This window comes from Balaenoptera acutorostrata, chromosome 8 (assembly GCF_949987535.1).
Source record: "Balaenoptera acutorostrata chromosome 8, mBalAcu1.1, whole genome shotgun sequence".
In the NCBI taxonomy this organism is placed as follows: domain Eukaryota; kingdom Metazoa; phylum Chordata; class Mammalia; order Artiodactyla; family Balaenopteridae; genus Balaenoptera; species Balaenoptera acutorostrata.
This window is the reverse complement of record NC_080071.1, coordinates 83386945-83401749: the sequence shown is the minus strand read 5'-3', so window position 1 is coordinate 83401749 and position 14805 is coordinate 83386945. Positions and strand designations below refer to the sequence as shown.

The 14805-nt window shown below is 37.7% G+C and overlaps 1 protein-coding gene across 2 annotated transcripts in view; it reads right to left on the bottom strand.

Moving 5' to 3' along the window:
- Nucleotides 1–14805, bottom strand: part of COL4A3 (collagen type IV alpha 3 chain) — a 133794-nt gene that overhangs the window by 48095 nt on the left and 70894 nt on the right. The window contains exons 9-22 of one of the 2 annotated variants that reach the window (XM_057551095.1): nt 14614–14640; nt 13995–14072; nt 12115–12177; nt 11954–11989; nt 10125–10166; nt 9839–9916; nt 7868–7930; nt 7434–7493; nt 6421–6465; nt 6093–6146; nt 5148–5189; nt 3276–3360; nt 1796–1831; nt 28–192 (exon numbers count right to left, since the gene is read on the bottom strand). In XM_057551095.1, the coding sequence (XP_057407078.1) occupies nt 28–192; nt 1796–1831; nt 3276–3360; nt 5148–5189; nt 6093–6146; nt 6421–6465; nt 7434–7493; nt 7868–7930; nt 9839–9916; nt 10125–10166; nt 11954–11989; nt 12115–12177; nt 13995–14072; nt 14614–14640 (874 nt within the window). The remainder of the gene's footprint in view (nt 1–27; nt 193–1795; nt 1832–3275; nt 3361–5147; nt 5190–6092; nt 6147–6420; nt 6466–7433; nt 7494–7867; nt 7931–9838; nt 9917–10124; nt 10167–11953; nt 11990–12114; nt 12178–13994; nt 14073–14613; nt 14641–14805) is intronic. The other variant, XM_057551096.1, reaches the window with a different exon arrangement.

Genomic DNA, 14805 nt, shown 5'->3' with positions numbered 1-14805 from the left:
GCAACGTATGCAAAAGGGCATCTTTACCTGGTGGTCCTGGAGGTCCTGGCAACCCTGTAGGGCCTGGTGAACCAGGATAGCCAGGGGACCCGGGAAGCCCCGCTGCGTTCTTTCCTGGGGGTCCTCGCTCCCCTTTACTTCCTTTTACTCCTGGTACTCCAGGGGTTCCTTGGAGGCCAGGCCTTGATGACCCTTGGAGAAAATAATCATTTATTGTTTTTTAAATGTTTCCCTGATTAATATACGTTTGTTTTTCAGTTGCAAAAAATGATATATTCTTATAAAAGTTGTACAATTGAAAAGTATATAGAGCATATAAAAGTGAATTATCTGACGTCCCTTATCTGTGGCCCTGTTAAACTATCACAATACAGCAGAGCTCAGACCATTCCATTCCAACAAGGTAATTTACGTGACTTATTACAAGGGGCTGAAACAGAGGTTGGGATGCACTGTAGTCTCTTGATTCAAAAGGACTTCAGGAGGAATTCTTCAGTATATGTTATTTTATAAATTTTTTTTATTAGAGACTAGAAGATGCCTATCTTTCAGTGTCTCAAATGAGAAAGAGAGAAAATTGTAATTGGACTTTAATCTTGCCAACCGTCTTAGTTATATTAAAGGGTACCCTGGGGGAGGCAGGCATCTCCTGGGGGAGAAGCCATGCCAGGTGATATAAAACCCCCTTCCTCCTAAAGTGACCCGGATGTGAGAAGGGCAGTCTCAAATCTCTGCCTCATAGTTAAGAATCTCTGCTGAGAAACCAGTGGGGGTAATATCCAATTATTTCTGATTATTGAGCATGAAGATTTTGGCCTAAAGGCTAATAATCCTTCTGATTGACATCTGTTTTAGAGCTTTTTAATTTTCACTTGCTGGCTTTTTAAACCATCCTATTCATTACTTGGAAGGAAGTCTTTCTTAATATTTGGTCAGACCTTTAAAATCCCCTTTTGCATCATTTCAACCTCAAGAAATACCTGCTGTTAAGAGTTTGGTATATATTTTTCCACGCATATGCAAGTACACATAATATTTATCCATTTATCTTTTTCTTTTGCAATAGGATTATAATATACATGTAGTTCTTCAATCTGTTTAGTTTTAATTCATTTTCAAAATTATGAAATAGTTTAAATGTACAGCATAGTACAGAGAAAAATATAATCAATGGCAGGGCTTACCAAATCTTTGCTATTTTGTTCTTAGTTTTGTCTCCTTTACAAAATGACACATTACAGTATGACAGTTATAACTGAGGCTACTGTGGTTAATCTTTAACCATCCTGGATGCTATTCTTCTTCCTCTCTCAAGAGGCAACCGCTCTAATGACTCATGGATATTTTTCCACTTCACAGAATTGTCTATGTACCACAAACAATATATGTTAAAAATTAAAACTTTACACAAAAGCTGTAATTTATGTGTCTTTAGGCAACTTGTGATACACTATGAAAACTATCATTTTAAGCAGCCTAGTTGCCATAAAATTATTGTTTTTATATCTCTGTGCCTCTTCTGAGTTTCAAGCTTTCTGCTCCTTACACCGAAGTTACTGTCTTACACTTAGTTAAAACTACTGAGAAGTAAAAAAGAGCATTTCTGTAATACTTTGTGTCAGTTTCCACTCCCTTTTCCCCTGCAGGTCACAAAGGTAACGATTAAGAAGTTGGAAACACTTGTATATCAATTAATGAAACATTTGTCTTATGTAAATACTGTAGACTCACTAGAGGGCAGTGTGTTTTCCATTTAATAGCGTTTGTATTGGTATCCCGAGAAACATGTACGTACCAGGACTTCCAGGGGCTCCGGGGGGACCACTGGGACCTGTGAATACATAATAGCAATTAATTGTTTACAAAGATGTAAATATCCCCTCCCTCCGTTATTGAAATCTTGGATGACAATATAATAATAATAATATAATAATACATTTTTCATACTTTTTCTCCACTCTCACATAGGTAAATATGAGAAAACTTCCCTCGTTTAAACAAACTGTAAAGAAGAAACTAAGTTCATCTTAGATGTCTAGCACTCAAAAGTGGGGAGGGAAGAGAGACAGGGGTAGGGGATAAGGGACATGAACTACTATGTATAAAATAAATAAGCAGCAAGGATATATGGTACAGCAGAGAGAAATATGGCCATTTTTTGTAATAACTTTACATGGAGTATAATCTACAAAAATATTGAATCACTATGTTGTACACCTGAAACCAATATAATATTGTAAATCAACTATACTTCAATTTTTTAAAAAAAGTAAATCATGCTACTTTCCCATCTTCAAATAATTCAACAAGACACTTCCTAAGAGTCTGCTCTGTGTTGGGTATTTTGCTGGGATGATTCAGATGCCAGAATATCAAATAGCTGGAATTGTCAAGAATATGAGTTTGGTCTGGATCCATCTCAGATTGCTTATAGCTGTAACACTGCGTAGGGCTCTAATTCTTTGATGTATATGAGTGATTTATAGTAAGCATATCAGATTTTAAAAAATCTATGTCTAATATTTATCTGTCCATTTGTTTAAGTACATTGAGACTTTTACCTCTCTTAAGTAAAATTCTTCTTTGAAATCTTATTTATATCAATAATTTTCCTAGATCAGTGGTTCTTAATCCTGTTGCACATTAGAATTAATCTGGGGAGCTTTTACGATCTGCCAGTATCCAGGGCCCTCCTCCAGGCAATTAAATCAGAATCACAGGGGTGGGACCTGGACATGGGTCTTATTTAGCAGTTCCTGGGGATTTTAATGTATAGTAAGAGATAAGAGCTATTAGCCAAGATCTTTGCAATCTATCAAAGGGGATAGAACATAAGTAAATGTGACTTTAATTCATGGTGCTGGAAGTCACAAAACCAGGACGTCAGTTCCTTCTTGTCACTATTTGTGTGGATTTGCTCAAATTATAGCTCTTCAGGGGCTCCATTTTCTCTTCTGTATCCCACTGAGATTGCTGGTTTCGGACACTCCCTCCTCCTGCTCTCCAGCCATGTTTGTGTCTTCCTACCAGACTTGAACGTTATGCTTTCCTACATAAAGATAATTCAGTTACCTTCTACTGTATACCACCTATGGAATTTTCTTATGAAAATAGGAAAATTAGGAAACACCAAAAAATATCACCACCTATGAACATTAGGAGACCTCCCTTCTCCTCTTGCCAATTCTGGGTCTGTAAACACATGCTATACATTTTGCCTTGAAAGAAAGACATGGAATGATCAGCAAGTGCTTTAGGAAGAAATTTATTCTCACCCTGTGGGCCAGGAGCTCCCTTGGGCCCTGGTGGGCCTGGAATTCCTTCATCTCCCTTTTCCTGGTATGCATCATAATATTCTGTCTTAAAGGAAAAAGAAATTAATAAAGAAAAAAGACAGCTATTTATGGACAGCTCGCCAAATGCAATTACTTCCATTTCTTCTTTTTTGGCTAGAATGACACTTTCCTTATTTTCCTGAATTCATAGGTTTATGTGTTAGAAGGATATGGCAGTTAAGTATATGGGATGGATACATTTAAAAATAAAAGTTAATCTGGTATCATGATATCATATATTTCATGGGCTTTCAATTAGAAATACATTTTATAATGTGGCCCAAATCACATACACACATTTAAATATACATATACATATCTATAAATGTGTGAATATGTATACTGAAATTAAAGTTTCACAAAATAGTGACTTCTTACAACATATGATCAACTGATATTTTTTATTCTATTCTATTTCACTTTTTAAAAATGCTTGTCCTGAGGACTAAATTTATTTCAAAGTATATTGGGACCTACACATCAAAAATACTTTATTGATTGTTTCTTTAAATTTCAGGACACTGTTGACCTTCAGACAAAGGTTTCCTCAGTCCAAGGACTCAGGACTATTACGTATTTCTGAAGTGATCAGTGGACCTACTGCTGGTCTCCTTAACCATCTACTTCCAAAGCAGAACCTCCTCTGAAGTTAGCAGAAGCTGCAGAGTTATGTGGAATTGAGCATGAGAAAAGAAGATAGAAAGAAGATTGAAATATAAAAGTTTTTTAAAAACTTAGTTTTTTCATATGCTGCATGGGGCCAATTAGTTCATTGACTTAAGGAATAGGTAACTAGAGCTTTGTGGTTAAGCAGTATAAAATCACAAAAAAGAATTACTACTAATAATAGTACTAATAATGTAATAATCTCCTCCATCATAAAATCCATAAAGACATGTGAGTACCTTCCAAGTAAGTACCTTCACAAAATTGCCTCTTTTATTTTCCCAGCAACCCCTTAAAAGTATCTTGGGATTACTTGCCATCTGAATCATTTGCTTGTAGTGTAAAGAGGCTGATCTCTGGGACCCTCCTCCGGTTACCGAGTTGACTTACTTAGCCTGAAGGGTCTGAGAACTGCGTTTGTAATAACACACACACACACACATGCCCCCAGTGACTCCTTTGCCACCATGGAGGAGCTTTCTGTCACACTTGCACAGTCACACTGAATGTGGGAACCACTGTCTTTGGAGGCAGGAAAGGAAGATACCAGAACTCAGAGCCTGGGTCTTTTTCACTCATCTCCTTAAGCTACAGAGTCACTGTATAAAATGTAACCACCCTGCAGTGAGGAGCTGACAGACATCAAATCCATGTCCACGCCGGGGAGGGGAAACAGCCTGCCACTAAGGAGCTTGGGCTGGGGTCATTGGTTTTTGCTGGTCCTGTATTAAACCCAGGGCTGAGCTTCTGCTGCCTCCCAGTGCAGGGCTGTCTTAATGGGGCCCAGCTGGAGAAGGCCACCCCGGTGCCCAAGCTGTCCTCCTCTGCTGCCTTCCTACCCTACTTAAGGGCAAGGGATGACTTACCTTGGGCCAGGCCTGATTAGACTAAGGTTTTCTTCTCTACAGCCCAGGATGGGCATTGCCAGTGCATTCCAGGGACCAAGTAGGACCAAATAAAAATACTTGTCCATTATCAAATGGACAAATAATGACAACAGCTATTTTTTTTGCCCCGGTTTGATAAAAAGGTAAATACTATAATCTCTATCATAGCAGTCAATAAGAGACACTGATTCAAAATTTCCTTGATATTTTGAAAGACTTGATCAAACATGACATTAAAAGGGTCTTTAATTACACTTACTGGACCACGAAATCCTGGAGGGCCCATGTCTCCTTTCCACCCCTAGGTTGAAAGACAGTTACAAATTATGAGCACATTAATCAGAAGTATTTACATGTTAGGTATACTTAGAAACCAAAATGCACAGTTAAACAAATCTATGCTAAAATTGATGTTATTTCTATGAAATGTACAAACCAAGTTAACATGAAAGGGATACTACTTTTGATTATCTTCCTGGAGGGCCATATCTGAGTCAAGAATCTTATCTACAAGGTCTGGAAGAAGTGGCTGTTGTTCTCCAGGTTTCTTCCACATCACTCCCTTCAAAGGATGTTTGCATCATTGCGTGCTCCCCTGTTCCCACCCAGACTAGAGGCACAGGGAAACCAGGCTGTGGGTTGCAGGCAATTCCCGGCGTCCCAGCTATAATCAACCTCCTTTCTTACCTACTCAAGAGGGCATTCCAGAATTCTACTGGAAGCAATATTAACACAGGATAAAAATCTTGAATCTGCATATATACCTACATATGAAAACTATTTGAAAATATCTGTTAACGTGTTGTCAGAAACAATGATGTGGAATACGGTCCACAGTTAACTGATGATGACCTTTCAGTACATCGTGACCCAGGTTGAGACTCACGGGGACCAGCCTACCCTTGACCTCTGATGACCTGAAACTTCCTCCAATCGCAGGTCCTTTCCAGCTTCTTCCTCGTGGGGAGCTGAAATCTCACTGTCCTAAGTCAGCTTCTACTACACAGAACAGGTTTAACATCTCTCCCCCTCAAGTATTCAAATATAGTTGCCACATCCCTTGTTTCTTCTTAACAAATATGCTAAGATGTTTTAGTGAGCTCTAATTGCAATTCCTTGTACCGAGTTTCAGGACGTGTGGGGAAAGGGTGACCAAACCCAACCAATTAAAAAAGCTGAAGATAGATGTTAGGAAGGGAATTACCTTAATGCCATCTTCACCCCTTAACCCAGGGAAACCCTTGCTGCCTTTGGCTCCCTACGGAGAACAGCAAAGTGCGTAGGTTAGAAGACACATTGATAATCAATTTCCTCTGTAGGAAGCAAAATGCTTTAAACTCCTTTTTGGAAAAAAAATGTGCTCAGATGACCTCTCTCCACAGTGAGGGTGTAACACTATGATTCTCAAACGTAATTTTTAAAAGCTATATGCTTTTTGTTTGCTTAAAACTACTTAGTGACTCTCAAAAACCCTTCTTTGTCTAATAGGACTGACACTTTCACTATATTAATGGGCCAAGTCACGTCTTTACCTCAGTGCCAGGGAAACCGGGGGCACCATCTTTCCCAGGCTTTCCCTAAAACAAAAACAAAACAAAAACACGTAACTTAATAAATATGGGTAATTTCAATAAACATGAAAAACTTAAATGATATGATCATCTCTTGACCTTAGGCAAGAAAGCCTGACTGAGGTTTCCCCCACTTATTAAAAGGAAAAACTATTAATCACAGAACAGGTGATGACCTTCTCTTGCCAGGGAAGGCAGAAACCAGTCAGAATGGGAAATTAGAGAGGGTCATTGGAAAAAGGAGAGGATATTAAGAGCTAAGCTTAAACTAGAGTTAACACTACTCATCAAAGCTTAGAAGGAAAATCAAGGAAGCACTGAGCAGAGAATTGAACAGGAAAATCCAGAAAGAGCGAGGCGTTCACAGTCTATTCATTTGCGATGTTGGCAATTCCCTGAACTCCAGATGTGCCTATATTTAAATATATGTATAAAAGGTATTTTGCAGCATTCAAACAGACAGGGCTTTTGGGATTAACTATTATGGTGTTTACCCTCCATGATAAAATTAAAAATCATATTAGTTGAATATTTTTTCTTAGAAAAAAATATACTTTTCCCAGTGTATAATTTTTAGAGTTTTTAAACAATATATGTGTTTAAATCTTTGCAAAATAGAGCTGGGTGGGAGAGTGAGCCTCTGTCGCTTCTACATCCTCCTCTTTTTTTACCCATCACCCCCTATATGGATGAAGATTGTTTGTCAAAGAAGAGGATGAGGCTGATACACAGAGAGGAGCAGAAGTGAAATGGACAGAGTCCTGCCCATTTCATTTCAGGTTCAGAAGTCCTTGAAGCTTGTTTTAGCCTTGAACTTCTCAGATACTTGAACAAATAAATTCTACCTCCCAAATTTTTTAAAAAAATTTAAAAAATCTAAGCTAGTTTGAGTTAAGCACCTTATATTCACGACCTCAAGAGTCCTGAGTACTTACTAATTTAGGCTGCACATGACACTGAACATCCAAACTCACCTGCAGGCCTGGTTCTCCAGGAGCACCTTTTTCTGATCTGTAAGATTCTCCAGGTGGTCCCTGTATTAATGAGAGTTAGGTCAAGTTTTGTAAATTATTGATTTTTGACTTACATTGATTTTTATTAACTTTTCCCTTTTGTTATAATTTTTGAAATGGTGGGTTATCTAAGAAGGACATCTTATTTATGAATATTAATTTAAAAACAGATGCTGAAGATAAATTATAAGACGGGTGCCATTGGGTGCATGTAAAACAGTGCAGGGATTTCAGCTAGAAGTGGCCATAAAATAATTCTAGTATTTAAGATCTCTGCAATAAAATACTATCGTGCTTTAGTTAATATTAAGACTTCAAGGTAGATCCTACGTCAAAATATGCTCTAAGGTTTTACTCTTTGTTTCAAGGGAACAACATGATTCTTAGTGACCTACTGAGGGTCCAGGGCGTCCAGACTGGCCTACGGCTCCCTGGTCTCCCTTCTCCCCCTTGAGGTCCTGTCGCAGAAACAAGTTAAGGTCATTACAAACAGATCAAACAAGATATTATTGACTATACTTGGAAAAGTCCTCTCTCTGTTCAATGGATTGGATTTTCAAGCTACTTATATACCTCCTGTTAACACACCACATTATCAATTTTCACATTTTGAATTTTATACCTGGGAACCCCCTGAAACAATATACAAACTTTTTGTGTGCTATATTTTATTTATTTTTTAAGCTGATGTATAGTTGATTTACAATATTATATTAGTTTCAGGTGTACAATGTAGTGATTCAAGATTTTTATAATTATACTCCTTTTATAGTTACTATAAAATATCGGCTCTATTCCCTGTGCTGTACAATATATCCTTTTTACAACCTTTTCTTTTTCTTAAAAAAATGAAAGTATCCTTTAGATCAAACTGTATTAAACTAATTTAATTCTTGAATCAGTTTTCTATAAGCACAATTAGATCATTTCTAATGTATTTTACTTTCATTTTTAATATATCGAAATTATTTTCACTGAGATCAACTATGTTCTGAGTAAATGTTACAATGAGGATTGAATTCATTAATTAGGTTTGTTTTGCCCTTATCACATTTTATTCACATATTGTGAAAATATAATTTTCAAAAACAATTTTTTCCCAATGTGAGTATCCTCCTGAGGGCATCATTTTTATAAATAACTCAATTTTGTCCCCTGGGTCAAATCTTCCAGATCTTGATTTTGTCAAAATAAGATTTTTTCCCATCAATTTTCAGCCAATAAAGCTTTAGACTTTATTAAATATACTTTTGTTGATTAATTCTGAAAAGTTCAGTTATTCTCCTCAGCCAATTTTTTTCCAGTCTTCAATGAGAGTTATTATTTTGGCCATATAAAACTTCACCATGTTCTGTTTTAACTCTTCTAGTTTTGTTTTGATAATTTCTATCATTAAAAATTAATTATACTGGAAAGAGATGATTAAGGGATTTCTTTTGGGGGTGATGAAAATGTTCTAAAATTGCACATGGTTATAGCTGCACAACTCTATGAATATACTAATAGCCACTGAATTGTACACTATATAAGTGAATTTTATGGCATGTGAATTATATCTCAATAATGTTGTTAAATATAATTAAAACCCATGAATTTTATTCTTTAAAAGGATGAAAATTATGGTATGTGAATTATATTTCAATCAAGCTATTATTAAAAACAATTAATCATAAGTTTAAAGGAGAAGGATGATTTATGTTTATTTCTTAGTTAATCCACAAGAAAATTGTCAGCTTCCCCCTCACTCCCCATTCCCCTTCCCAGACATTCCAGGATCAACCTGGTGTCTAGGATTGGTGTATGATGTTGTGATGCACTTCTTCTGAGCATTTGATTCAATTCCATCCTCTGGTCCTTCTAGCTACCCCAATGTGGGAGTAAAAAGCACATGATGATGTCAAAATAACGAGTCACAGGGTCCTTGGAGAGGAGTGGGGGCCACGTTGCCTTGGGGTTATGACGGCAGGGTAAAAAGGTCCCATTTGATTATGATATTGCTCTACCCTTATCTTTAGGTCATTACTATCCAATTGCATCAGAGCCACACACCATTTTGCTACTGTTTATTCAGAAATACTCACCGTATACCCACCCTATGTTAGGAACAAGGAGAGGGATGGGGATAATGGGTGAGCAAAATCAGATCTAGGCTCTTCCTTCAAGAATGTTGGAAGTGGCTTGCCTTGTATCTTCCCCATTTCATGTTTTCTAGTTCTCGAGTAAAAGATGGAGAAGGAATAAAATCCAGAGGCCCAGGTTGGCTAAGCTGGGCTTAGGTGACAGAGCTTATAAAAGAGGTAAGGGATCAAAGGACCTCATCCCAGAAAGGGGAAGGCGCAACCCTAATAATAAAATTGAAGAGTTACCGTTCTGTTAACCAGGCCGGTTAGTGTCACGATAACTGTTCCTGGTGGTCCGGGCGGTCCTGTTAATCCTTTCATACCCTAAAGACAAATACACTCAGGAATAAAAAACTAAGCTTGAGAGATCTACATTTCCTCTTTAGTTCTTACCTAAGAAGATAAAGCAAATGAAACCTGAGACACAGGAAATACTTTCATTTCAGTGTGACTTAGTGAATAAATTGTGTAAGTTGATTGCTAGGGAACTTAAAATATCTTGCCCACAAATAAACCACAGAATTTAAATTACCCGCTCTCCTTTTTGTCCTATCACTTTATCGCCCATGTGACCCTGTAAGAAAAGACAAAACCAAATTATTTTTTAAAAAATGAACATGAATGTATAGTCTAAACCCATTAAGGTTCAATGTTTATAATTGAACATTTATATTTTAACTGTAATGTTAGTATTGTAAAAGTTATTTTAGCTGTTTCTTGGAGTGGAGTGGCAACATGTTTCTTTTAAAAGTAGAGATCTTGAAGCGCAGAAAGCTTAAGGGATTTACTTAATAGGGCAAGTGATAACATGAGATGGTGTGGGGCAGGGGAAGGAACCCAGCTCGGAGGACATTTTTCTGGCTCAGCCACCAGCCAATGTTGCTTCCTCTGGCTGGTAACTTCCTGATGCCCTAGTTTCCCCATCTTAAAAATAAGAGGGATGTGTAGCTGATCTTCAGGATTCTGAAATTCAAAACTTAATAGAGAACTAAGAATAGAATTCAAGCAACCTGACTTCACTAGTAAGTTAGTGACATGAGATAAGTCTAATGTGAATCATCTCTCTTCAGTAATCTATCATTTCAACCAATGTCTCTTTGCTTTTCTGCTCTTGAGTTTGCAGATTTTCCCCCAATTAGGCCACAAGCTGTAGAGAAAAGCTAAAGATGAGGAGTCAAAAGATGTTAAACCTCAGCTCTGCCAATTACTATTTGATGATTCATTTAACCTGAACCTATTCATCTCACAGGATATGTATGTGCGTGCACGTGTGTGTGTGTGTGTGTGTGGACACACATCAATGAAATAATAAATGTGAAAGCACTTTGGGAAGTACCCTACATACAAAGGCTATCTGATAGTAAGTAATTTCCTGGTGGGGCTCAGCCTTGCTCAATATTTGTTTACTTAAGATAATGAAGGGGATCAGAATATGCCACCCCAAAATATACCACTTTGGCAAAAAATAATTTTGAGCTGAAGGCAAGTGAGAAACAGCAAATGCAGAAAAAGTTCCTTGCTCTCCCCCATCTGCCTCAAGACAGGGCATACATTTCCCTTTGTAGAGGTGTCACCCTCCCCTCTCCTGTACCAGGAAGAGAAGGCAACTCATCACTGGAGACAACACTAACTTAAGTCTGCATAAACAAACGTTACTGAAATAACACTTATCTTCCATTAGTTTCCCCCATATATTGACCTTTCCACAATCTACTGCCCCTAGAAGCTCAAAACCCTTTTCCTTTGTCCTGTCACTCCTCCACAAATTTATCACCCTTTGTTAAAATGGTATACAAGCCTCTGGGTCTGACTGCCTCTTTGGGGTTTTCATTTTCATTTCTGTGAGGTCTCCACATGCATATGAAATCAGGCTTTCTTCCTACAGTTAACCCAGTCACTGAACCTAAGAAGATAGAAGAAAAAGTTTTTTTCCTCCGCAATACTAACAGCTGGCCTTTGCAATAGAAAGAAATGCAGGACCCTGCTTAATGAGCCCATGAATAGTCATTTTTATTTACTAGTATAAAAACCGGTTGGCTTTGGGAAGCAGCCCAGTAAAAAAATATATAAGGCAAAGTGTTGCGGGAAACATAAGGAGTAGGAATCCTTGCCCTTTTCCTGATGAGGAGCTCCTTATAATTGAATTAAGACGCTTTGTATCAGAGATCAAGTTACTGAAGTGCAGGGAGAAGGGAAGTCGGAGGTGCCAAGCTGCTAGCCAAGCTCACTTCCCTGCTGGGAATCCTTGTGAGTTCCAGAGGGGTGCCCAGCAGTGACCCACATGTGGAATCAGACTGAGTTTGGCTTTTAGATTGGTTAGGATGTGCTGCCGGCTGACACAACATATGAATTGTCATCTACCTTAGGTCCTGGAGGTCCCATGGTTCCTGGAAAGCCCTAGAAAAATCCACCAGTTAAAATTACAGCAGGTAATGAATCAAGCCTAAAACTCTGTTTAAAATTTTAGGCTATAATTCTTTTATTAGTTACCATGTCTATAGCAATGGCGGCTTCATACTCACAAGGAATCCTGGAGGGCCAGGTGGACCAATAGGTCCAGGAAAACCTGGAAGGCCCGGCAAACCCTTTAAATTAAGAGAAGAATTAGAATAAGTTTAAATTTACTTCTCACTGAAGAACAATGTCCATCAGTTAAATGCATTAAACTATTTTAGAAAAATCAGAGCCTAATGTTTCCTATTTATGGCTTCAATTAATTTCAATAAAGGCCATGTGTAACATGTGTTACCATGTATAACAGGCTACCAGGATCATCCTGATGGTACTATTTCTAGGAAAATGACCAGAGCAGTTGCTTCACTTTAGAAGAGTTTTAAAATTTTTAGAAATGTTTCCTCTCTCTCTCTCTCTCCCTCTCCAAGCATGCTCTTACCTCTGGGTCCTTCCACCTGCTCTGCCTCTGCCTAGAATCCTCTTTCCCCAGATATCTCTATAACTCACTTTCTCTCCCTTTTCTTATCTTTATTCAAACGTTATCCTTTCCATGGGGCCTTCCTGCCCATCCAATCTAATGCCACAACCTTCCTTCTAATCTGGACACTTCCTATCCTCCAACCCTGCATTATTTTTCTCCTTGGCATTTACTACCATCTAATACAACGTATACTTAGTAATTTACAGTTTTAAATATTTTCTCCTTCTAGAATGTAAGTGCCATGAGGGCAAACATTTTTGTTAAACTATTTTTGGGGATTTGTGCACTGTGGTATCCCCAGCGCCTAAATAGCCCCTGGAACCTACTTGGCACGTAATAAGGATTTCTTGTATGACTGAAGGTCCCACTGCTATACTTTCAGCAGTAGCACATGTGGTACATGGCCAACACTCAATACACATTGAAGGGATACATCCGTGTCCCAGATTGCTACTATCTCCTCTTACTAGATACCCTGCCCTCAGCATCTGGCTCCCTAAATGCTTCCTAAGCAAAAAAACAAGAGCCATCATATTCTGCATCTTTTCTCAAAAGCTTATATGGCTCCTAACCGTGTCATTCTTCAGTTTTGCAGCCCATCATTAGCTGCCATGGCTCACCATATAGATGTTCAACAGCCTTAACTCAAACTCTTTGACTCACTCAGGCAGATACCTATCTCTGCCCAGGAATTTCCATATATACTTCTGAATTAAGTTAAAATATTTCTGATTAATTAACATGAAAGTTAGTATCAAAAGATCCCCCCCCCTTTTTTTGGCTAAGACGTATTTATTTTTTCCTACTTCTTTGCAGCAAGAAAGCTTTTTGAGGGCCTTCAAAAACATATACCAATCGAATAATTTATTATCAAAAGATCCTTTTGAATCACAGAGTAAAGTACACACAGCCACCAAATAGCTGTTTCCTTGTATCTATTCTGGATCACCCTCCGGCGACATACCTAGAGATCAGAAAGCAAACTATTCAACAGGAGAAAGGTGCATTTAAATAAAATATTACTATCATGCAAACTTTACAATAGGACTGTTACGTAATATTACAATTTTAAATTGTATTCAACGTGTAATACAATCTTACCCTGGATTTCAACAAATACAAAGAAAGTGGAACACAACCATTCCTTGAAGCCTCCTTCTTAGATTTAGTAAAGCTTGGGTGATTGAGACTTAAGAAGAGGCTAAAAGACATATGTACAAAATCACCTTTTTTATATGAGTTAAATGTAGTTTCTTATAATGAGGTGAATGTGTTAGAATAAAATGAGGTAAATATGTAAATAGAAGAGATATGAATATCTATGAAAAATATTTTTAAGAGAGTGAGAAAGAGATAGAGGGAGAAGAAGAGAGAGAGAGAAGAAGAAGAAGAAGAAAAAAGAGGTGGAAAGAGAGAGACAGAGAGAAAGAGATCGAGAATGATAGGGACCTTCTCTGAAGTGCGTACCTGGAATCCTGGAGCTCCTGGCAACCCAGGGTCACCTTTTCCATCAAGGGCTACACCTTCTCCTTCAGCAGGAGCCCCCTTGAAAATGAAGAAGTTCATCAAACATAAGCAATGTTATATCTTCAAAACTCCTTTAAATGGTTATTCAAGGTCATACTGCTTCAAGGATAAAAGCGCTTTCAGGATATATACTTAGAGAAATGTTTTAGGATTATTTAGTTATTCCATTTTAAAGAATTTAAAGCATTTTCGTATTTTCTAAAATTGACCATTTACTGTGGAGGGAAGAAAGACACAAGAATAATAGACCATTTCCCAAGACACCAAAATGAGTGGCAATTCCTTATTTAGAATTTGGGGCCCTGAGCATAAGTTCAGTTCTCTTTTCCCAGACCCTATTTTCCTAAAGAATAATACAAAACTTGTATTCCTGAAGACATATTTATGATAAGAAGTAGAAGTTGTTCGATAGGAATAAATATCATGTCCTAATTATTATGATTTCTGAATTAATCATGAGATCTGATTTGTAATTACTTATGTCTTATTGTTTAATAGAAGTCCCTTTCATATGTACAATTAGAGATTTTTCAACAATAACATGCCACAAATAACTTACTTTCTCTCCTTTCAAACCAACGGCACCCTAGGAAAAGGAGCGGCATATTAGCAACCAGAGGCAAATCAAATACACAGCATCCCTGCTTTGTCCTCTCTGCTATTCTGCCTTCTCTCCCTGCTGTATACCTCCCACTGGCTTTTAAACATGCTCAAGTCTTTCTCATTTAAACAAAGTCTGCCCCTAAATCCA